Source organism: Athene cunicularia (assembly GCF_003259725.1).
Source record: "Athene cunicularia isolate RWA chromosome 21 unlocalized genomic scaffold, athCun1 chr21_part1, whole genome shotgun sequence".
NCBI classification, from domain to species: domain Eukaryota; kingdom Metazoa; phylum Chordata; class Aves; order Strigiformes; family Strigidae; genus Athene; species Athene cunicularia.
The window spans coordinates 95,065-118,328 of NW_020799127.1; the positions used below are offsets into that span (position 1 = coordinate 95,065).

The following is a 23,264-nucleotide window of genomic DNA, read 5'->3' on the forward strand; positions in this document are numbered from 1 at the left end:
GGCTCTGTATTTGTTTAACACTTTGTGTCACTCTCATTTCCTGATTCCTCTTGTCTGCATGTGTCATGCTAGTGGTGTTCATGACAATCTGGATAGTACTTCAGGCAGAGAGGCTGCTGTGGAGCTTTGGTGTACCCTGGGCAGATCTGGTGCACATCATCTTCCAGGGTGTCCACATCTTGCTAAGGTTCTAGTTCAGTTCTGACATCAGTCCTATCAGCTACAGCCTCTTCTCTCATTTCCATAGCTACTACCAATATCTGGTCTCCTGCTGAGATGGGTGTGAAGTCCGGCCCTCCCCTGGGAGTCGCTGCAAGACCAGGGACAAGATACTTTTCACTTGAACGTAGTGTTCATGTTATGACACTGAACTTCAGATACTAGCTATGTCTCTTATTGATATTGGAAACTGCCCAAATAGTGTGTTCTCCACAGTCACAAGACCAGGAGTCCAAAAGTAAGACAGGCCTGAAACTAAGAGTTCTTTCATGCAAACACAGGATTTTACCAGAGGTTGCATTTGTTGGTGATATACTAGCTATGTCTGCAAGGATGAGCCATACAGAGAGCCATTGACACATCAAGCCAAGAGCTCACGCTCAGCTGGGCTGCACAAATACCTATTACATGTAAATGGAGATTGTCTTAATTCTCTGTAGACAGCACTGGAGATTTTATGGCATCTATTTTCTTTGTGACTGCTTACCAAGTCATGAGATGTCAGACTTTTCATAAAGGCAGAAGGATGGACAAGAAAAGATTAAATTTGCAAACAGGCTCCTAGCCTTTGCATTTTGAAGCATATACAACCTTATCTGGAGTGAGAATCACACCTAATAGCAATATATACTGTAGCTCTCCTGCTAACTGTGAAATATTTCAACATTTGTTGTTATTCATTTTATGGGTGAAAAGGAGACAGTGACTGGCTTTGACCCAGCAGTTGTCTTAATCTCTCTTAAAGGGTAGATGCTGACTTTTTTTTTTTTTAAACAACTCCTACAAGCTCCTGTGGAACTGAAAAGTCAAAAAAGCTTGTGCTTCACATCATGGGGACTTAATACATCCCTTTGTGAGAAGAACATCAATGCGCTTCTGAGGAGGAAAACAGGGAGTTTAAAGTTAGTGTTTAATAAACTTTCAGACTCCAAGACCAAGGCTCAGTCCTTGCTAGCCTGACTTCATCCTTGTTTTCTGAGTTCTGCTCTGGTGGTGGTTGTAGGCACATAGACACATCATCTTACTCCCATCATCAGAACAGAAAAGCTCTTCGAAGCTGCTGTCCAGTAAAGAACTGGGCCACATTGCTCTGGCTGAGAAGTGAAGTAAGAAGAAATGAAGCATGTAGGGATAAACTGATGTTTTCAAAATGTATGTTGAAGCTTTAAGCTTGATATCATCCTCACTTGAGCTAATATTCCTGAAGATGGGGTTCTTCTAAAAGGGAAGAAGTTATCTATCTTAACTAATGTTATGCTATCATGGAACCACAACAAACATCACCATGTTCTGCTTTGGGCCTGCTAATCAATGAACCTCAGATCTTCAGGGCAATGTTGATGCAAGAAGTTGAGAACTTGCCCTTACCTGACAGGCAGATTATGAAAGTGTTTCACTTCTAACTGAAGAGTTACTTGGCATAGCAAGGCTTGGATCCATCTCAACCAGCTGGAGGCTGGGGATTCATAGAGTGTGATCCATCAGCTTAGTCTAAATATGTGCTTTAAGATGAGATGTATCTATCCTACTGACTAGAGTCATTAAATGTCACTGAGTAGAAAGGAGTTTAAAGGGGCTAGCTCAGAGGAAGCTGTTTATGTTTTACCAGGTTAATTTCATTCTTAGTGGCCCAGAGCATTTTAGCTTGTAGACTAAATACAGTTCTCAGAGACACTATTACAATATTATGTGGCTTCACCAGTGCTCCTTAGAGCAGAATTTAGTCTTCTGAACCAATGAGTAATTTTTGTTCTAGTCTCTTTTTGACACTGGGAATGCTAATGAAGCATATTCTATTTGTTTGTTTCCCTGATGAGCAATTATAAAACCACATTTTTAAGCACACTGTTTCTATAGGCTGCTGCAGCCTAGTCACCATTTAAAACACACTCCTGTGAAAAGTGAGCAGCTGGGTACATTTTTACGTTTGTTGTACCTATTGTTGGACCCAGTCTCTGACGTGGATGAAATAACATTGGGATATTTTTTAATTCAGCAACAAACACACAGAGAAACTTTAAAATTAACTTAGAATGATAACTTAGATTCTGTATTAAAATGGAAAGTTTATTAATACCTGTTAACGCTAGTATAAAGCACTTGCTAACATGAGTCAGGTCACAAAAGCTGGTTCTGCTCTTCTTATGATACTGTTAGTCATGAAGTGACAGAAAGAAATTGGACATTTACGTTTGTAGAATTTACTCAGCATTGTGACTCCAGCTGCTCTCCGTGGGTGACTATGGTCCTCCAAAACTCCACCTTCTCCTGCCTGCCATAAACAGCCGCTCCCAAATCCTCTGTACAGGCATCCCAAGGTCTCCTTTCTCCTGTCCATGCCAGGTAAGGGCACTCTCCTGCCCCCATGAAGGGGCAGTGTAGGAAGCTCTTGTTCACCTTCCCAGCATGACAAGGTTTTGTGAGATGAGCTTTACTGCAGGTGTGGGTTCACACTACGAATAGCAAAATGTACTTTGCTGTTATGGGAACGAACAGGAGAACCGAAGTGTGAAGGTCACTCACTAGAAAAGGAAGGACTTGTTAGTGTCATTACTGATTGAAAAGTAAAACATTTTAACCTCTCTGTTAGAGAGATGGAGACAGTCCAGTGTGATGTTTCATCCTGACATGGAATATAAATACTAATTTTTCTTGTAAGCTTTTAAAGGTAGCTGATGGGTAAACAGTCACTTCTTTTGTTCCAGAGCAAGAACAGCCCCAAATGGGCACTTAGCCTTCACTCAAAAAGACTAGGGTTAGACTGCTCAAATATTTTGCTATCAGACATCACATCTTGAGAGCTCAAAGCTTGGAAAGCGCTGTTGTGTCAGGCATGTCATGACAGTATAGGCACCTCTACAGGAAATCAACCGTAATGCAACACATCTGCCTGCACACATACCTCTGGGCATGGTTACACACGACAGCAGCAAGAATTTGCATAGACTTTATTGCAATTGCTATAGCCCAGATTAAAAACTGAACATATGAGGTTCTACAAGGTATGAAATGTAATCACCTACAAAGTCCAGAGGAAACCAATACAGCAGCAACCACGCTGCCTGTAAGGCAAGGGCTACATTATTTCATATGTTTATCATGGAACTGAAATTGTCGGGAAAAAAGCAGGGAACCGAGTTTGCAAATCATAGATTTCTAGGACTGCAGTGATGGTCTCTATTCAAAACTGAAGTTGAAGAACTGCACACAGAGTGAGAGATAACAAGAGAGAAGGGAGGCAGGGAGATTTATTTTCTCATCCTGAGACACGCCCACTTTCAAGACTGTGTGGGCAAAGAGCAGAAGGTGACTCTGCAAGGGGATCCAACCTCATGCCAGATGGAGCATGAGAGAACATGCATTTTGAAGAGTCTTTGATTGTGCTAGTGCCCACCCTTTTGCACTTCTTCAGGATTTCCATGCTGTACAGACATTGCCATACTCTGCAGCTAGGATACTCGTTTTAAGGTAAGAGTCATCTTTCTCTGCCCCTCTGCTTGTTTTATTTTTCCAGGTTCCAGTTAAGGCTGCAACCACAATACTCTCCTAAACTTGAAGGGGTATTGCAGGAGGCAAGAGATCTCAGTCGGTGGTACTTGCCCTGTCTTGCTCTTGTGTCTGACACTTTTTTCATCACAGTGATATGGTTTTGGCCATTAATGACATATCACCAGTCCCGCCTGCCTTGGCACTGAGTGGGCACAAGAAGGGAGAAGAAAACACACCTGTGGCTTTGCAGGTTACTTGCAGGTGCACCTCTCCTGAATATAGTGTCCCCCAGGCTAATGCACTTTCCCTCAGCATCCTCTCTCATACCTGCCTAAACACAGTGGGTATGTATCCATAGACACTCTGCCCAAAACACACATAAAGGTTCCCATACATTCCTGTACTTAAATGCCTATATATTGAGATAGCCACAAACCTGAGTTCAGCTAAAATATACCAGCATATGTTCATATGGCCCTGCTCACAGGACTAAGCTTCAGCTTCTGTACTTAAGTGTTACAATATCCTTTGTGTGACCACTGCTTTTGCAGAAGTCCATGGAGCCAAGATGTAACCACCTTGCTGTCTGCTCTTTTCATGATTTCCTTGTTGTGATCCAGGAAAGAAATGAACCCTCACTTCCCAGGTATCACAAGCAGAGTCTGGTATCAGGCTTGTGCCATTTTCTAGCACATAATGCTTTTAACAAATCCAGGTGAGGAATCTTGTTCATGGTAGATGGGGTCCTGAAGAGCTCTGGAAAAACCCTTGGACTGAAGAAGAGATGTTTTCTGAGAGACACAGGAAATTCTCAGCCCTTTGATGATACCAGTCAATCACCACAGTGGTCATCAGACAATGAAAGTGTGGAGACTTAAGTGCTTGGATTTTTTATGGCATCCAAACACCATCCATCCAGCACATTTCTACCTCATTTCTGCAGGCATGCCCAGTTGCTTGCTGGCATATAGTGCACTGCCAAGGACTGCATTAAAGTCATGTTAGAAGGGGGATGTGACATATTTGTTGGGCAAAAGAATAATTTGCCACCATCTTTCCCTTTTAAATGGCACCCATAAAGCCACACAGACAGGAGAGTCTGGTAAGATAGAGATTTGGAGCCACCTCCCAGAAGTGGTCAGAAAAGTAGAGGGGACATTTAGCTATAGAATACAGGCTTATGAAGTACACGCACCACATTGTATGTGTTCAGCCCTGGTGCATCAAAGCCAGGAGACAAACCCTTGCGGTCGAATGGATAAAAGTTAAAGAGCTGCCCATTTTGGGTCTCCAGTGAGATGGAGGCAGAGCCCAGGTGCAGAACACATGGGAACTCCTTGTCAAAAACAACTTGGAAAACACGATCTTCCAAGTGGTGGAGCTTGATTGTCCGGTACTTTTCAGGAATCAGCTCTTCCACGTGAGGCCCAAACTGCTGCATAACCAGCACCCCACCAGGTCCAACTTTAATCTCATAGAAAGTCAGGTTTGAATAGGTATAGTAGCCAACATAAGGGCCTGGACTTGGAGGAGGAATCAAGCTTTTCTCTGCCTCTCTGAATGCTGTCTCCATGGCAGGAATGAGATACTCATATGTCTGAGTCACAATATCTCCACCCTGAGGCCTGGGCCCTGCCATCAGCACAATGAAGCTCAGGCGGAGCTTGGGGATTAGAGAGAAGGTAGCTGAATAACCGTCAAGGTCTCCATCCTTCCTAATGACATCATAGCCCAGCTGTTCATTAATCTCCCAGGGTGTGCCAGTCTTGTTAGCAAAGTATTCAGTGGAGCACTTAAACAGAGGCGTCAGCATCGTCTTCACTGTGTCAGGCTCTAGGAGACGACGGTGATAGGTGCCTAAGAAGACCATTGCCAGCTTGGCAAGGTCAGCAGCTGTGGAGTACATCTGGCCAGAAGGCCTGTACCAGCCAAGGTCATAGAGAGGGGCCAGCTGCCGGCTCCTGTAGAAACCCACAGCCATCTGGGATCGGATCGGTGGTGTGATGTCGAAACCTGTGTCTTCCATACCCAAGCGATCAAGGATGTTCTCTGAGATCCAGTGCTGGTATTGCCCCTCAGCTGCATGGTTGGCTAGCACATGTGCCATCAGTGAGAAGGCCAAATTGCTGTAGTGACATCTGAAAAGGAAGAGGAATATAGCTGGATCAGCCTTACCTCAGTGACGTGGTGTGGGTACGACTACACAAAAACAGTGGCTAGATCTACCTTCTCTGTGGAAAAATTCTCATTTTATGCAATGACATGTTAGAGAGGAGAGTTGAAGGAGGGACAGAGAAAAACTGTATGCTGTTGCCTTGGTTTGTTGTTAAGTCAAGAAAGATAAATTTCTTATGGGAACATCAACAGAGCTATTGAAGTGCTATGTACAGAAAGAGAGCTGGAGATGGAAAGCTAAAAAAAAAACATTATGCAAGCCCCTATATATTTGCATATCCTGATTTATTGTTTATAATTGTTCACCAAAGAATATATCCATCCTTTTTAAGAGCAGAGTTGAGTTACAGGTCCTTACTTTAAAGGTCTCAAAATCCCAGGTAAGCCTCTTGGGAGATTTAACATAGTATGATCACTTAAGCACCTAAGCTACCTTAAGATGGTAAAAGCACTTAAAAATCACTTAGAAGTCTACAAAACAGCGTCCAGCAATGCTGAATCATGAAGGATACCTGAGTGCTTCAGTCTTTAATATCCATAAAGTGATTTAAGTCTTTATAACTGAATGAATTTTAATGACATGAAGACATGAATGGGCAACTTTTTTTCAAACACATTTTCAAAATTCATTATGTTTTCAACTTTGTTTGTATTGTTGTTTTGTGGGGTTTTTTTAATTGTGTGAAGCCACACATCTCTCCGAGGCTTATATATATGATAAATTTGGTACCACTTCAACCATTTCCAGACCATCTAACCGAATAAAAGCATGATGAGCCTATATATTTCTACCCCAAGAATAAATACATTCTGATTCTAAATTTTGTATCTGAAGTGGAGGTGAATTTCAACATCCCCAGAAAAATATGTTAACATTTCTATATCAATGCATGCGTATCTCCTTCAGGAAGAATGATCTGTTAGCTGTGAAGTATATGCAGGAACAGGGAAACAGAGTTAAAACTATCAACATGTCAAATAATAAGGGGTTGAGAGCCTATGAGTGTATGTCCTTATACCAAAGAAGCTGATGGTATTAAAGTCTTAAAATTCTTTTAAGGAACCTCCTACATGACATGGGACAGAACTAATACAGGGTTGCCATGATTGAGCTGTTGAGTTTTCTAAGCTTATAGACTGCAAGTCATGGTGAATCCTCAGCAACTCTAGGCAAAATATTTCAGAATGTAATTCTATTCCCTAAAAATTTTGCAGACTTAGAAAGTTTTTCACAGTTAGTCTGAGCCCTTTCCCTCACATGCTGTCTGCTGGATCCTGTTCATATCTTTGAGTATTTGCAACTCAGGTAATAAACTTTTAACAGGCTCTATAATTGTAACAAACATTAATAGAACTTACAGATATTTTAGAGACATGCAAATCACTACAGACATAGCATGATTTTAAGTGAAATCCATGATTATTTAAACTGATTGAATTAATATGCCTTTCCATTTTTGAAAATCCGCATCTTTCACAATTTAAGGCTCGTTGCACCTAACTACATGAGTTTAATTTGCCTCATCCAGGCTTCTCACTCACTCTATACACATGAAGAAAAACTCCTGGCACCTCCAACAGTCATTCTTTACAGCTTAAGATGGCTGAAGATCCCTTTAGGAATGGCTCTTTTATCCATTGGCCATGAAGACTGCAGCTGAGGCTAATATCAGTGGAGAACACAAACCCAGACCAAAAGCTCATAAGTGAATATATCTGACCTGGTTCCTGGATCAGCAACCAAGACATCATCTTTGAGGAGAGCTAGAGCATCCTGCGTATTGCCCTTCCACAGCAGGCTGGTAGATCGCAGCCTCCTGGGCAGACCTGTGTCATGGAAAAGAGAAGTTAACAATTTGAGAGAAATTATAGTCCAGGAATTTTTGAGTCTGATGGAGACTGAGCAAAAGGTAAGATTCAATGGCAAGATGGAAATAACAGTGGTGTACACGTGTGCTTTATGCACATAGCAAGTGCGCTGCAAGGACCAGTTCATACTGGACACGGTATTCAATTCATGGAGCACTGAATCGGGGTTGCTACAATTCAGCAAAAATACTTTGATGAATGATTAAGAATACGCTGTATCCCCAAGTGTATTTTGGAAGAGAAGGGCATATTGGTGGTTGGGGAAATCCCTGTCCATATTTCCACGTGACTGTATTGCCTTGACTACAAAGGTGTCTAACAGCCCCTTTAGACAGGTTTTTGTTCTTTACACCTTGCTACAGAGGGCTTGAACTTCTCTGAACCATTCCAGGCTTGGCCTAAAATATTTCTAGCTATTTTTTTTCAACTTTAGAACATTTATTCAGGGTTTCTGAATGTAGAAATGTTGACATTCTTTTCACTTTTAATTCTATAACACTAAACATGGATTCCCTAAAAACTTTTGGCCAAGACTTTTTAAAATGCCACAGCCCTTTTGCACAGGATCTACAGCTCACCAAGTCCAGAACTTGGATTACATCTGGAATTAAATCCTCACTGCAGTTTACAACTGATTTTGATTTAGAGGTTAGTAGGAAATCAGGAAGGGTACATGACGGAAAAGTGACTTGCAATCATCTGCTTAGTGAACATGTGCTTAATCATGGCAAAGCGGATTGAGGCCTGATTCTTCGGTAGCAGCAGCATCTGTTTTTCTCAATTGGCCTGACCTTGGGATTTGAACTAGATCGAGAGCACTTTTTCTCTTTCTGGTCTGTGCTTATCTGTGCATCTGAATGACCAGATAAGAGATGCACTGAGCATCTTCCAGTAGACAATGGGCTCCTTCCTTTCCTACTTGCCACAGTGGCAGCAGAGAAAATATTGCACCACTGGGAGAGTTCAACCAGTGCCGTGACAGCAGTGCAATGTCTCTCTTGGGGTTCATTAAAAACAGCAAACCAGAGAAAGTGTGAGCGTAACAGAAAGCCCACGGTCATTGATATACATCATGGGCTGCAAACTGATGTGACAAGCATCATGTTAACAATTTACAATAGCATCTAATGCTGTCATTCATATATATTTGAAAATCAGTCTTAACAAGCTGGAGTTTCCCTCTAGCAATGTACCCATTAAGTGTTGAGGAGAAAAATCTTTGGACTTACTTTTGTAATATGGAATGTAGAAAAGCCCAGATAATGAGGATATATTATAGATCAGTTTCCACTGGAAGATTTAGATGAAAAACACTTTACTGTCACTTTTCTGTCATGAAGTGACTTTGATCTTGATGCTAGGCAGAACCTATTCCTCTCTGGGTTTTGACAGACAGGAAATGTGACATGTGACCTCAATATTCACTTGATTTTCAGTTAGGATTGTGAAACTCTGCTTCTCCTTTTACTACATTGTCAGGGTCCAAGCTGGTTGGTGTACCCTGCTGGTGTGATCTGGGAAACTTGGGCCACATTCTAAAAAAAAAAAAAAGAAACCATGGAAACATAGAAGGAGCTGAGCAGGGACACAAATTCAGGACATCAATGGAAGCAATGGAATGGCTGCACATTACAAGCAATTATGATACGACTAGGTACACATTTGACATATGCTTCCCACAGGTGTTTCTAGGGCATACCTCACACCTCACCAGGTGACAGGGGACTGCAGCAGGTGTGGGAGCTGCAGCCGCAGCACACACTGCTCCTGCAAGGGGCAGCCAGACCAGCTTCACCTGCTCCTGAGTCAAAGGGGAGCAGGCAGAGTAGGTGCCCCTGAGGACATCATCAGGCTGGCTAGAGCAAGACCTTGTCTGCAGGGAGAGGAGTTGGGCAGGGTTGTGCACATATTTCTTTCTGCCTCCTGCTGCCACTGGCCACTTTGGGTTGTTAGTTTGTTTCCACATTTCAGTTATATTATCCCTTTTTGGGGAACCCTTATTTTGATAGGTCAGTTAATGCTGTACCCTGTCCTGAGGTACTGCCATTTGGATAAATGCTATTTTGATCTTAGATCCTAATTTTAGGACATTTATTCCAATATGGAATGATGCAGGTGCTACAGAGTTTAATCAAAATGCGACATGAGATATCAGCACAGCCTCTTTGGCCATTAGATTATGAAATCTCTGAGTCATGTATTAGCAGTTTTATTTCTGAGAAAGGTTAAAGTTCTCCTGAGTCCTGTGAGCTCCTTCTATTTTAACGTAAGAGTTACCCAATTATGAAGGTAGCAGAGAATTAATAGTCCTCTGCCAGCAAGCACAAAGCTATTAATAGCTCAGGAATCCCAGATCAGGAACCACACTGACAGCTAAATTTAGCTCAGCAATCAATGTCTATCTGTTCAAAGCAAAGAGGTTTGGTGCCACTTTGACCCTCTATGTCTCAGAAAAATGAGAACACTCTAAATTGGAGTACAAAAAACTGTTATGCAATTGGAGCCTGGTCATGCAACTGTGTTAAAAGAAATACCTGTTCACCTTGCATGGCAAAAACAATTCCTCAGCCCACCGTGCAGCTTGGCCTCCTTCCTAGCAGGTGATCTGGGCAAGAGTTTCCTTTTAGCACTTCATGAAGTTGCTGACAGCTTGCTTCCAAAGGTCCTGCCTGACCTCTGGGAAGTGCAAAGGTGCAGGGTCCATAGTGAGAAATGGCCTCAACAGCAACTTTTTTTCCTCGACATATGGTCTGTTCTCTCTGTGGTATTTTTCAAGTGGCACAGTGGTGAGCAGAGGATAAGCAGGTAGCAGTGTTGTCTCACCTGAGAGCTGGCTGGCCATTCTGCGCAAGGTAACAGGTGATGGCTTAAGCGGCATTGAGCCTTTTTCCAAAGACACCAGCCCATCTGCAGTGTATCTCTGTTCGGATTCCTTGATCATTCCCAGAGGGTTCTTAATAACAAAGTTCTGGGCATAACGTTCCAATGGGTCATCAAGAGATGTGACTTTTCCTTCCTCCCACATCTTGTACAACATAATGGTGGGAAAGATCTTGGAGACACTGGCAATTCTGTTAAGGAACAAACATTTACAGAAATTAAGCATGAAGAAACCCATGAAACAAGACGAAAGATGATCAGTACATAAGATCACCCAAGTGCCCCACTCCTTTAGCTTTACATGTTAATTCAGAACGGAATGGCTCAAACACAGGTAAGACTCTGCCCTCTATGGTCTGCAACATAACCTTCAGTACTATCTCCCCAGTAGTGAACTGGGCTACAGAACTTCTTCTGTTCATTTAGTATTCATAAGATGACATATTTTGTAAATTATTGCTTAGTAAATACTGTAACGAGTTACAAGTAGTTTATTGGAATTTTAAGGTTAAAATGCCATAGAGTTTTAAATTTCATATTCAGTGTTGATATTTGGATGGCTTTAGAACAGAGTTAAATTTACAAAAGTGTCCTGGAATAAGATTCCAGTTCTATTTTGTTGATTTTCAGATACAGGGTTGTGATTAAGAAGGACGACCAGAGGCATTCATATTGTGCTGCTAGAGATGAAATACTTGGACTGGTGCAAGATGGCCTAGAGAAAAAGGACTTGCTAAGAATGTTTTCATTAATCAGAAGGGAAAGTCAGAGGTTTGAAGATGATCAGGTACCATCATATTTCCAACCATAAATGATGTTGACTTGGTGGATGAGGGGAAGGGGAGTCTATTACTTAGCCTGTTTGGCTGTTAACCAAATGTTTGCTAGTTTGAGCCCACCCAGGAGTGGGTTCCCCTTTCCCTGCCAATGACAGGGACATTGGAGCTTAGATGCCCTTTAAGGTCTCTTTCAACCCAAACCATTCTATGATTCTGGAAGAAATAGCATGAGGTCGTCTATGCAGGGATTTCACCATGATACAGAGAGGGTAAAAAAACGTAATCACAGCTGCTGAAACTTTCCAGGATTGTTTATTCTGAGAACAACATTTGATAATTAGAGTGCAGCCCATATGTTTCATATATAAATTACTGAAAATCTTTAAAGGAAGTAAACACTTCCTTTGGGTTTTTTATTTAACACACACTAAGGACTTGATTCTATCTTCATCTAAAAGATAATAAGCAATATGGCTTTGACTTCACTGGGAGAATGAATAAGTATACAGGTCTACTTTATGTGTTTAGTAGATATTCTCCCCAAAAGCCATTTTTTCCTCATCCTATGGCACTGTCTTCTTGCTGCTCAATCTGTTCTAGCTCTCAGTTTTCAGCTTTGTGCCCTAGGCCTCCTCAAAGCATGGAGACGTTCCTATGTAAGGAGTAGTATGTTTTCAGGTTCTTCAGGATGGTCACTGCTATTCCAATTTAAATTATTGTCAGATCAAATTTAAAAAAAAAAAAATCCAAAGTAAACAACTCAGTAATCCGCAAGCACATGGTAATTTAGTGACTAGCCAAAGCATTGTTTCAGAAAGTTTCAGTGTAACACAGAAGGGGTTTCTTCAGTAGAGCTGAGCCAGTAGAGGATGGGGTTTGTGACAGTGGCTCTGTTCCCAGATACCAGATCTCTGTATGTATATCTGCTTTTTTTCTAGCTCTCATGGCTGTGATATATCCGTCTCACCTGTAAATAGTGTACTCATTGGGCACCACTGAGGAGGGGTCTGAACCATTCTTCTTTCCAAAGTTGCCTGTCCAGAGCACAGTGTCGTTGTAGATAACAATGGCAGACATTGCAGGGAGACCAGAGCTATGAACCTTTTGGCGGAGCATCAGATCTACCTGGAGAATGATCAGAAATGATGAATTTCCAAATTTAGAGTCTTATAATGTGTCTAGTCTGTAACAGGCAGTAGAAGACCTAGACTATCAGCCGTTCTTAATTCCAAGCACTTGAGAGTGATTTTTTTTCAAAAGTGTTTTAGCAAAAGAAAATACTTTAACTGTACTGTTCCTTTGAATTGCTTATGTTGAATTATCCAATACTTTTCTTTCCACTGTGTAGAAGAATATGACGCTCATCCATGTAATACCTATGATGTTTATATGATTAAAACCAAAAGCTAAAACCTAATAATTGTAATTGCTTCATTTTAAAATTGTACTGCACACATCTGTTCTTTGCACTGCTATTTTAGGTTCAAAGATGTATGAGAAAAAGATTCAGATTTTTCAAATAGCCCATGACACTTTTCATGCCATGAAGCATGCAGAGCTAAGACTCCTGTTTAAACTGCAATCTGAGAAATAGCACTGAGCAACTGGAGAGCTGTGGTTGCTCTTTGCTCCCTGTGGTGCCAGGGTTACACAGATCTAATGAGCCAGCTGTGCTCCACCCACCTCCTGAAAGCAGAATGCATTGGTCATGCTCTTTTGTGACTTTTCCAAAGCTATGTCATCATCATGCACAAGTTATCTTTCACACAGAAAGGTTAAGACATGAGAAATGGCCTTCCAAGACCAGTATCTAGAGACAAGAAAGACCAAGCCAAGTCATGTCCTCAGGACCTCTTCACTGGATGGACTGGTGAGGTGCACTGACAGACAGCAGCGAAACACCCAACTTGTGCCAAGTCCTTCTGTACTGGTTCTTTACCCTCCCTTCCCCATGTCCCAGTGGCCCATCTAGTATGGTCAGTACATCAGCACCTCTAGAGAACAGACTGGTCTCCTGTCAGCAAGCATCGTCCTCCTTAGAGTTTTCTCAGAGAGAGTCTAGTGTGTAGACCTGCCTGCACCTGCAGAAAGTTGACAGAAATACGTGATGCTCTTCTAAACTTGAGTGTCATTGAATCCAATACTCAGCATTTGGATTTGGCCACTAGCAAGATTCTTCTGAGTAAAACATAGGCCTTTCTGATAAGCAAAAGTATTTAACCTTAAGAGAAATGTTTCCTTAAGCCTCCTGCATGAAGAATATCACTCTCCTGTTTCAAGATGCTAGGAAAAATTATCCCCTATATACAATATAATAGCATCTGGTACTGTCCAGAGTCCCAGTTCCAGGGTCCCTGTCCTGGCACAGGATGGTAGTTTGTCTCAGTGCAAGATCTTTAGCATGGGTTTGAGCAGAACCTAAGGGCATCTGAAGATATGCTTTTGAGGAGCTGGTGACTCAGCCCCCTTCAAATACCTACGTCTTCCTGAGCAGCTAGTGTTCAGGTTTTCTGTGCCTTATTCCACCTGCAAAATAGGAATAGTTTTACCAGCCTACTTCAAAGAAGTGCTTGGATACTTAATTTCTGAGGAGCACAAAGAAGGGAGATTATATGACTGATGGACACTCAATGTTCTGCACGGTCCTCCACCTCTCTGACTAATCCTAATCGAAGAATAAAATACCTCTCTACAGTAACCCCAGAGACAGTGGCACAGACTTCAGAAAAGTGGATGTGAAGTGACAGCAACCGAAATTCAGTGTAGATAAAGTGACATGCCTGAAGGAAAACAACCCTAACTTCACAACACATAGACACAGATGGGCAGTGAGCTGGGCTTTAGCACTCAGGAACGAGACCTTGGGGCTGTGATGGATGCTCCTATGTAAACATTTGCTCAGTGCCCTGTGGCAGAAAAAAAAAAAAAGGTAAATCAGATATGAGGGATTATGAGAGAAGTAACATAAAATAAAACAGAAAACACCATTTTATCACTGTATAAATCCCTAATCCACTTGCACCTCGAATACTGTGCACAGTACTGATTTCCCACATCTTCACAGGAGTATGCTAGAGTCGGAAGAGATTCAAAAAAGGGTAAAAAGAATGATCAGAGCTGTGGGGCAGCTTCTATTATGACTAATCAAGCTGCTAATGAGAAAGAGACTAATGAGAGGATATATTTTATGATATATACTACCAGCAGTCTTCTGTCAGAGCATGGCTGTCCTTATGGTCCATACAATCAAGGCAATGCTGCGGTATTTCCTCATTGCAAATAGAGCCTACCCGAATTTCAGACAGTTTTAAAATTTCAGAGGCAGTATATCATACGGAGGAAAAACAGGTCTCTCATTCAGATGCATGTCCCCTTCTTCCCATTTCCCTCCATTTCTTTCCTTGAAGTTACCTGCAAGTGGCTTTTTAATCTTTAAATGGTGCCATGGGGAAAGCCAGCAAAGCAATAAAATAAGGAATTGGCAGTCACTGATGAAGAGGAAATGGTTACATGAGTCACTTTCCAGGACATGAGAACTGCCTAATATTAGGCAAGATGCCAGGAGCCATGTGCTGTTATATGCTCACCGGATCTTCTGATGGACAGGTAATACTGTTTCTTCATCATAGCTTACCCTTTGGATAAGAGAACTGCTTACTGACCTGGTCTGTATATTCAGTGAAGGAGTTCTGTATACCCATTTCTACATTCACATCTTCTCCACTTCCTCAATTCCCCACCTCTTCCCCCAGAGATGCTCAGTGGCAAAATACATATTTTCCCCTTTACACCTTCAGAAAAGAAGTCATGAGCTCCATGTCCCTCTGTTCTGTTCTCCTCACAGACCTTTCCCAATGCATCCTTCAGAATGGGGATTGGGTGGTCCAGCGGTACTGGTTCTGGATAGCGGGGGCACATCTGCACAGCTTCTGCTCTCATGTCCATTACAGATGGGCCTGGAAAACATTTCAAAGATAGCATATGTGACTTAGACACACTAACATGTTTTAACCTCATCTAGCAGTCAGCACTACGTTTCTTGCTTGTGCTGTCCAAAGCTGAAGGACATTTCAGCATAGGAAAGTGACAACCTTGAATCATTTCTATCTCACATAAAACAGGACATGAAGAGGGCACTGTGCTCTGTTATTTCTCATTCCAACATGGGATGGATGCAGGATGGACAGGAGCTGGAATGGGCTTCAACTGACTCTGCAACCTGGAAGAGTAAGGAACTGAGACTATAGAAGACTCTGTAGAATACCTGACAGTGGGTTTAGACCCCATGAAAATGCCCTGCCCATGTCTACGGGGAAGTCTGAGTTTGGGTTCAGGAGGACAAAGTTGTTCCATGCATATTGTAACCTCAGAAAATGGATGTAGAAGTGAATTGCGAGTGCCACCTGAAATCTAACCCTGCAGCAGCTGTTGATAGGCTTCATACGTAGTACATTAGCTGTCTTCAGAGATAGCTGTAACCTGCATATGCCAGAGACATATCTTAAAACTTTGTGGCAAGCAAATATCTTTAAACTCAGTGAGAGATGGGAACTCTCTTACTTGGAGGAACTATATTCCGAAACGATCTCAAGGTGTTCATAAACACAGGTTCTCTGTTCTGTAAACTGTAAACAAAGTGCTTGTTTAGTTTTTTGCTTACCAGCTGAGCATGAAGCATTAGAAATACAGATGAGAAGAGAAAAAACACTATTAAAATTTTGAAGTGAATGGGGATGGATACACAAAAGCCTACAGGCAACCTCTGATACTGTGTGATAAAAATGTAGGGACTGAAATCTTTTCAGACATTGGTCTATAAAGTACCTCTGGCACTTTGACCATGGATTTTATGCCACCTTTGGGCTACTTAAAACTCTGATCCACTTACACTGTATATACTTCATCCTTGCTCATACAGTGCCTTGAGTCTATCTGTTGCCTTTTCTATAATCAACACAAGGGAACTCTAGTGTGCACTGGGGGCTTGAGCCAGCTTAAGTTCAAAGATCTAAAATGAGGGGAATAGGAAAGGAAGCAAACCAATAAGCTGAAGCACACAGTAAGGTGTAAAACAAATCCCATTCTAAACTGTGTGATCTTAAATTGAATGATTTTTACAACAGGATGCTAAAGAAAAAGAGAGAATGTAAAATAAAATGTCTCCATGGTATATCAATTAACCTAGGTTAGTACCAGAAGTAACTTCTCTGGAGTCCAGCAGAGTTACTGTACATCATCAACCCAATGTTCATCTCCTCTGTGTCCTTGCACCAGCTAGGAGAAGGTACATTTGTGTGCTCTTTGGGGAAAAATGTCCACATGGGGGAGAAAGGCATTTATTGGCCTCATAAATTTTTGTGGCAAACCAAGCTTAAAGATGAGAACTCACTGGACTCCACCTTGGGGAGGCTGTACTGCCACAGAAAGCAGCCTGTCATCGCAACAGACATCAGGAAGAAGAAGATGACCAACACGTGAATCCACTTGACCTCCATGCCAGTGAGCTTGAGGAGGCTTCGGCTGCTGGATGCCTGCTGTAAGCAGAAAAGATATGATCTCAGAGAGAGAAAAACTGCCTCTCATGCATATCAGCTAGGTCAAAGAGGCACACTGCACTGGAGAATAAAACCACTGCAGGGACAGGAACTATTTCCAGTACTACTGCAGCACCAGAGCTGGGCATATGAGCCCACATCGAAATAACTGGAACCAGAGACAACTTTTTGTGTTCCAATGAGGTTTGCAAGACATTGTTGACCTTTCTGGTTCTTCTAGAAGAATGTCATCCACTCCTTTTGCCTTTTCCCCTCTCTGCAGGTGAACTTCCTCAGCCCAGGCTGGCAGGATTCTCTGTCACAGCTCTCATTCCCTCCCTTCTCAACCATTATGACTTATTCCTCGATATCTCTCCAACCCCTTATTTCCAGAGTCCAGCATCTGTTCATGGCAGCAACCAGCCAGATCATCTGAGCAGATCCTGATTTTATACATGAATGGTGGAATTTTTCACCATATTCTGCCCTCACCTTCCTATTTTGTGCCTGTAATTCCCACTATATCATGTACCATCTCTAAGCTTGGCATTTCCAGATGCCATGTTTCAGAAAATATTTTGGCTAATATTTTGGGCTTGTGCAACTCTTACAACACTGGAGCCCGTCCAGGTTGGTGATACTACCATATAAATGTTGAAGAAAAACAAGGAACAGATGACAGTGCCTAAGCATGAGCTGTGCTCTTTCACTGACTGTAGCAGGTCAGTACGGTGCTTTTGAAAGTTTGGCAATTAATGCTATAAATATATGCCTGCCATTTGCCTCCAATATGGTCCACATTCTAAAGCTGTTTCAGGTTGTCAAGACTCACTTGTAGGATAGACAGACTAAAATGCTCCTTTACATGTCCACATGGCCCTTTTTTTTCTTTCTTTTTTGAGATACAGGATAGTTCATGCAAAAGCTTCTGCAAGTCAACTGAGCCCTGTCACTCACAGCTAGGGAATCTGCGGAGCCACTTCCAGCCTTGCACATGGTTCTGGCTCCCTAAGGATCCAGCTGGGGAGTCTAGCCCCTGTTGAAACTCTAGGTTTTAATTCCACTTTCTGTATAATAGAAATATGTCACAATTATTTCTGAAGCCTTTTAGCCTGTTCAGGCATTCCCACATAAATTTCTGAAGGCAACTTACTTCAATTTCTTACATAATATACTTAAAAACTTCAAGGATGGCTTAAGGCCATACAGGTGCCTGCAGACCCACTCAGACCTGAGCCTTCCAGCATACATATGCAGTCCATATTCCAGCCTAAGTGACATGTGTTTCTAAATAGGGGAATGCCATTTTGACATCAAAACCAGCTTGATTTAGATATACCAAACTCGTAGAGTGCCTTAGTAGGCAGGAGATCATATCCACACAAGGGGAAGCCTGTGTCTTGCGAACTCTTTAATCACCCACACACCGGCAGGCTTCAGTTTATGCTGAAGGATGTTGTCTAGACCTGCAATGAGACCTTTTCCTGCATCAAGGAAGGGGATAGGGACCTCTTTGTCCTGGAGTAGTCATGGGCTGACTTTCTTGGGTTTAGTGCCATCATAATAAGGTGACTCCCCCAACAATCTGCAGCTCCTCTGACAATTTTTTTTTTTTTTTTTTCCTCTTTCCTTGCTTTACTGAGAAACCCTGATTCCTGGGTCCCTAAGAGCAGGGCAAAAGGAAAAGATTTTCTGGTATATGCCTCATCTTGTGAACTCCAGACTCCCTAGACCACTAACTGAGGACCCAAAGATACCAACACTGAACTCATCCTTTAGTCCAAACTCCCCTTTACCTCTTGTGGATGATGAGTGCTCTGAATGTCTGTCATTCTCTGACCAATAATCTAGTGGCAACGCAATGAAACCACGGCAATGCTATGGAACTAGAGACATGGATCTCTCTTTTATTGATGGGGCAACAAATGTGTAAAATTATGAGGAGTATTCATCACCTTGAGGATATGCTCTACCCTCTAAGTCACCTCTCAGGAAAAATACCACTCTTTCCCTGTACCTGGGAGACTGTCAGACAAAGAGATGGACCTACAGACAGATTCCTCATACCTCCTATTCCAGGACCTGTCTGGCCTCACCTCCCTTTCAGCTGGTTTCTCCCTCTCCCATACGTTACTCAGTGTCCATCACTGCTAACAACACAGCAAGGTGGGGAGAGGGAGCCTACCAAGCACTTAGACACATGTAAATGAATGCAAGCACATGCAAGAACATGTGTACACAGCGTGCCGTGGGTAGGTTATCTGTACACTCTGTATTTTCCCCTTAGCTTTAAAATACTAGGATGGGGGAGAAGAAATGGGGATTTCACATAGACCTCCCAGGTACACTGTCCTGCCCCACCATGCTCATCTGCGCAGACTGCCACAGACCCTGCGAGCTGCTCAGTCAGAGGCAGATCTCAACACCGGTTAGGGAGAGCCAGAAAGAGCCCCAGTCCCCTGCACATACCATCATCAGAAGCTGTCTCAGTCCCAGAAGCTGTTGTCAGGCATCCCAGCGTGCGCGTACCATAACAGAACCACACCGTCTGATCTCAGTCCCAGTAAAGGGGGAGCAGGGCACCTTGCCACGTTCCTAAATGCAGCTGTATATGGTGGGCAGGTGTTGCACAGTCACTCCAGCTGAAATGGCCATTTTTATCTTCCCAGCAGTCCTGCTCTGGGTTTCCCTGTCCATTTGACCCATTCAGACCCTCCAGAAAGTGCTGCTGAGCTCCCCTGGGCAAGGAGATTAAATGGCTGGGACAGAATGGCATTTGTGCTCAGGAAAGTGCCTGAGAGATTGAATGTTAATTCTTCCTAATGCTTCTCTGCCATGTGTGTGAATCACAGCTGAAACCACAGGAGCTTCACCATCTATTTATAGAAACTTCATCTCCTCCTGACATCTGAACAGAAGGCGATTAACTCATGAGATGGACATCCCCTGCCTCCAGCCAGCTGTCCCTGGGCGGGCTTGAGAGGGGGCAAGGCTGGGCTGTTCACAGGAAGGGGAGGTGGGGGAACTTAAGTCAGGAGCTCAGGCACTCTCTGGGCTTAATCCTGAACAGCTTCCTGGAGTTCCCCACAGTGACAGACAAGGGAGTCATTCCCAGCTAACAGGCTCACTAGACATAGATGGAGCTGGTATTTTCTTTCCCCTTAGCTGCTGGGGACTCTGAAGGATGGTGGAAGGTTATGATTTGCTTGAGGTGAGCCTCACCTGCAACTGTAACTCATCCATGGCTGCTCAGAAGTCTCTTCTCATCCTCTGTGCTGCCTGTCTCCACAAACAAAAGACTCATAAAACCCTGTGATGAACAGAAGCAAAAAATTAGTGAGGGAAAAAAAATTGAGTCAGAGCAAGGAGAAAGCCCAGACAATCAGAGCAGCAGGGAGGGACTGGTTTTGGATAGGGAAATAACCCACAGCAACCACATGAGTTAAGTCCTTCCCTCTCTGCCTCTGGTTTGGCAGCACCTTGTGTTCCCTGCAAGGGCTGGACCCAAGCTCTGGGACCTACCAGGGCCCACGACCATCCTCACCCCACCTCCCAAATACAAGGACCTGGAGCTCTGAGACCTTCAGGGCTGACACACTTCCACTGTGTCTGCTCTGCAGGGTCCTTCCAGACCTCTCCCTGGCTTCTCAGCCTTGCTCCCTCTACACAGCCAACAACACCCTCTGTAGTCTTGGAAATCACAGACACAACCAAGAAACTGTATGACAGGTGTTGAAGTGCCAAGATAATGGCGCAGCTGCCACCCTTCCCATAAATTCTCCCTCTTGCCTTTCTACCTGGCAGCAGCAATTCAATAGGCAACACCACCATCCCCCCTTAAAAGCTCTTACCAGTCTTGTTGCCACCCTCCAGCTTCCAGTGCTGATGAATTTGGGGCTGTCCTGCAGCTGCAGATGTTAAGAGCATCTGAAGCACTAATCCCAACAGTCAGCCTCTCTGAGCACAGATTAATCGGCCGTGCCTCACCCCTCCTCAAGCAATGCAGCATCTGTCCAGGGATCCAGCCAAAAGGGAGTATTGCTAGCGATTTCCTGGCTCAAACAATACAGCAGAGTGGAAAATGGGGAGCTCGGGAAGTGGGTATCCTTAACACACTCTGAGCTGGAAATGTTAATAATGAACTGCCATTATCATGTAAAGTACATTATAGATGCTGTTCAAAGTGGAGGGCATGGTCATGCCCTCAGTTATGCATCAAAGCCAGGGGGATTATACTCCTCGGGGGGTCTTGACATCCTATTGTTTTCTTCAGATGTTCACAGGTAAGGGTGTTCTCTTCAACACCAGTTCTTTATTTCAGTATCTCCAGTAGTGGCCCAGGCTCTGACAATGTTAAAAATACTCAAGTGAAACCCATGCAGCCATGTTCCTGTACCCAGAGTTGTACCCAAATTTTGCTGAACAGAGCTGCAGATGACCTCCTTACTAATTAGAGTAGATCAAGCTCCTCAGAGTTTTGTTGCTCCTCATTTCTGGGAACTCTATTTCCTTCTGTCCCTGCTACCAACCTTCCCAGGCTTTCCTTCACAGTCTGTGCTGTGGTCTTCCCTCAAAGCCAAAGGGAAGAAGTGCATATGTAGGTAACTCATGGTCTTTACATATTACACATTGCCATCCCCTCCCTTCTTCATTTTCACTCAATTTTTGTAGAGTTCCTTTTAAAAATTACAGTTTTTTGGGCTCTAACACAGTGTGATTTGCACCAATTCAGTCATTATTCCTGTATTTCTTGACCTTCTCTCTGCGAGATGCTGCCTCTGTGCTTTCCCCCATAAAAGCACCTGTGTACCCACAACCATGATGGAGCCTCAGTCTTTCCTGGCTCGGGAGTGTTTCATAAGACTCACTCTTGTTTTTTTCAGTCCCTCCTTGCAACTGAATGACCCACTGGCTCAGAGAAGCATCCCATCTTAGAGAAACCTCAAAACATGGCAGAAGTGGGGGGAGAAGAGCTGATGCCCACTCTGTTCTGAATGGGTTTCCAGGGCAGTCTCTCCCTTCTGGGCTGTTCTCTCAGAGCATCCCTCTGACCCAGAGAGCCACAACCAGGAAGGTAAAAAGCAGTTGTTTTCCCTCCTGCCCAATCAAATATATTCTGCACATAAGTGACAGCACACAAAAGATTTTGTTTCATAACACCAGTTACAGCAAAGCAACACAGCCCCAGGCTGCAAAGGTCAGCCCATGAAATAGCTTTGACCTGGAAGCATCCAGGATTCCAGTGGGATGGGGAATGATCAGAACAGACAGCTGTCCGAGGACTTTTTAGGCTTCTCTCCCTCCTCAGCTGCATGTTGACACAAAGACCACCCTGGCAAACAGTCTGCCTGCATCCCTCTGATGAGTTTCCAGCTCATCTGCAGCCAGCCAAGCACCACTGCAATCACAGGCACTTTGCATGGGGCAGGCTGTTTCTGGAGCAGTGAGCCAGAGCACCCAGCACAAAGGCTCTCTGCAGCTAAATTAGTTGGCCAGCCCTGCCCAAAACAACCTTCGTGATTGGCACTAACAGGGCAAATGCAGAGACAATGGACATCAGCAGCGTGAGATATCACCCCCCCCACAACACCTTCCCACCCGCACCATCCTGCTGGGCATCCCATGCAGTTCATTCTTCCAGAATCTCTTTTCTCTTCTTTCTTGATTTCCTCTCCCATCCCATTTCCCTATCTGAATTTGGGGGATATATCTTGCCATACTGCATGGGGTATACACCAAAAGGGTTTGGTAGTGGAGGGTTGCAGACTTGGCCTCTGGGCAGAGGTCAGGGGCTGCCTTTGGCAGGTTACAGTCAGCTCCATAACAGACCCACCACGGGTCAAAGCTGAGCCCATCAGTGAAGCTCATGATGTTTCTGTGAAAACGTATTTAAGAAAGAGCAGAAAACACCAGATAGAGGGAGGAGGAAGGAACATAGTGAGAAACAAAAAAGGAAGGGTAAGGTCAGAAGAGGAGGTGCTCCATGGTGATGCAAATATTCTCTGCAGTCCATGGAAGGCTCATACCGGAGTAGCTATTTCCTACAGCCTGTGGAAAGGACCATGCTGGAGCAGATATTTACACAGCAGCCCATGGGGGAACTACTCCAGGGCAAATGGATATTCCTGACAAAAATGCAGCCCAAGAAGGACCCATAGTGGAGGAGAATTTGCTGAAGGACTGCAGCCTGTTGGGATCCCATGCTGGAGTGCAGGAAAGGTGAGGAGGAAAGAGTGACAGAGACAAACCACTTAGTACTGACCTTGATGCCCAGCCCCCAGCCCCTCTGCATCAGCTTTGTTGGAGGGGAAGGGGGGGG

At 43.6% G+C, this 23,264-nt stretch overlaps 1 protein-coding gene across 6 annotated transcripts; it reads right to left on the minus strand.

Moving 5' to 3' along the window:
- Nucleotides 1-3,715: 3,715 nt before the first annotated feature.
- On the minus strand, nt 3,716-20,869 carry LACTBL1 (lactamase beta like 1). 6 transcript variants are annotated; one of them, XM_026862607.1, is made up of 8 exons: nt 20,797-20,869; nt 20,168-20,255; nt 16,801-16,942; nt 15,258-15,367; nt 12,379-12,536; nt 10,576-10,823; nt 7,605-7,710; nt 3,716-5,846 (listed from the first exon to the last, which is right to left on the minus strand). In XM_026862607.1, exons 2-8 carry the CDS (start codon nt 20,186-20,188, stop codon nt 4,868-4,870), a joined length of 1,764 nt encoding a protein of 587 aa, XP_026718408.1. In that variant the 5' UTR covers nt 20,189-20,255; nt 20,797-20,869; the 3' UTR covers nt 3,716-4,867. The 6 variants fall into 6 exon arrangements, with proteins under 6 accessions (XP_026718408.1, XP_026718407.1, XP_026718410.1 ...); XM_026862606.1 differs by having other exon boundaries at nt 16,801-16,945; XM_026862609.1 differs by lacking the exons at nt 20,168-20,255; nt 20,797-20,869 and adding an exon at nt 19,415-19,785.
- Nucleotides 20,870-23,264: the final 2,395 nt, after the last annotated feature.

Bases quoted from the DNA above. Each gene is read 5' to 3' on its own strand.
- LACTBL1 (XM_026862606.1), bottom strand. From the start codon at position 20,188: ATGGATGAGTTACAGTTGCAG. The intron at 16,946-20,167 runs GTGAGGCTCACC...TTCTGCTTACAG, and splicing joins TGGATGAGTTACAGTTGCAG to CAGGCATCCAGCAGCCGAAG. The intron at 15,368-16,800 runs GTGAGTTCTCAT...AATGTTTTCCAG, and splicing joins CCTCCCCAAGGTGGAGTCCA to GCCCATCTGTAATGGACATG.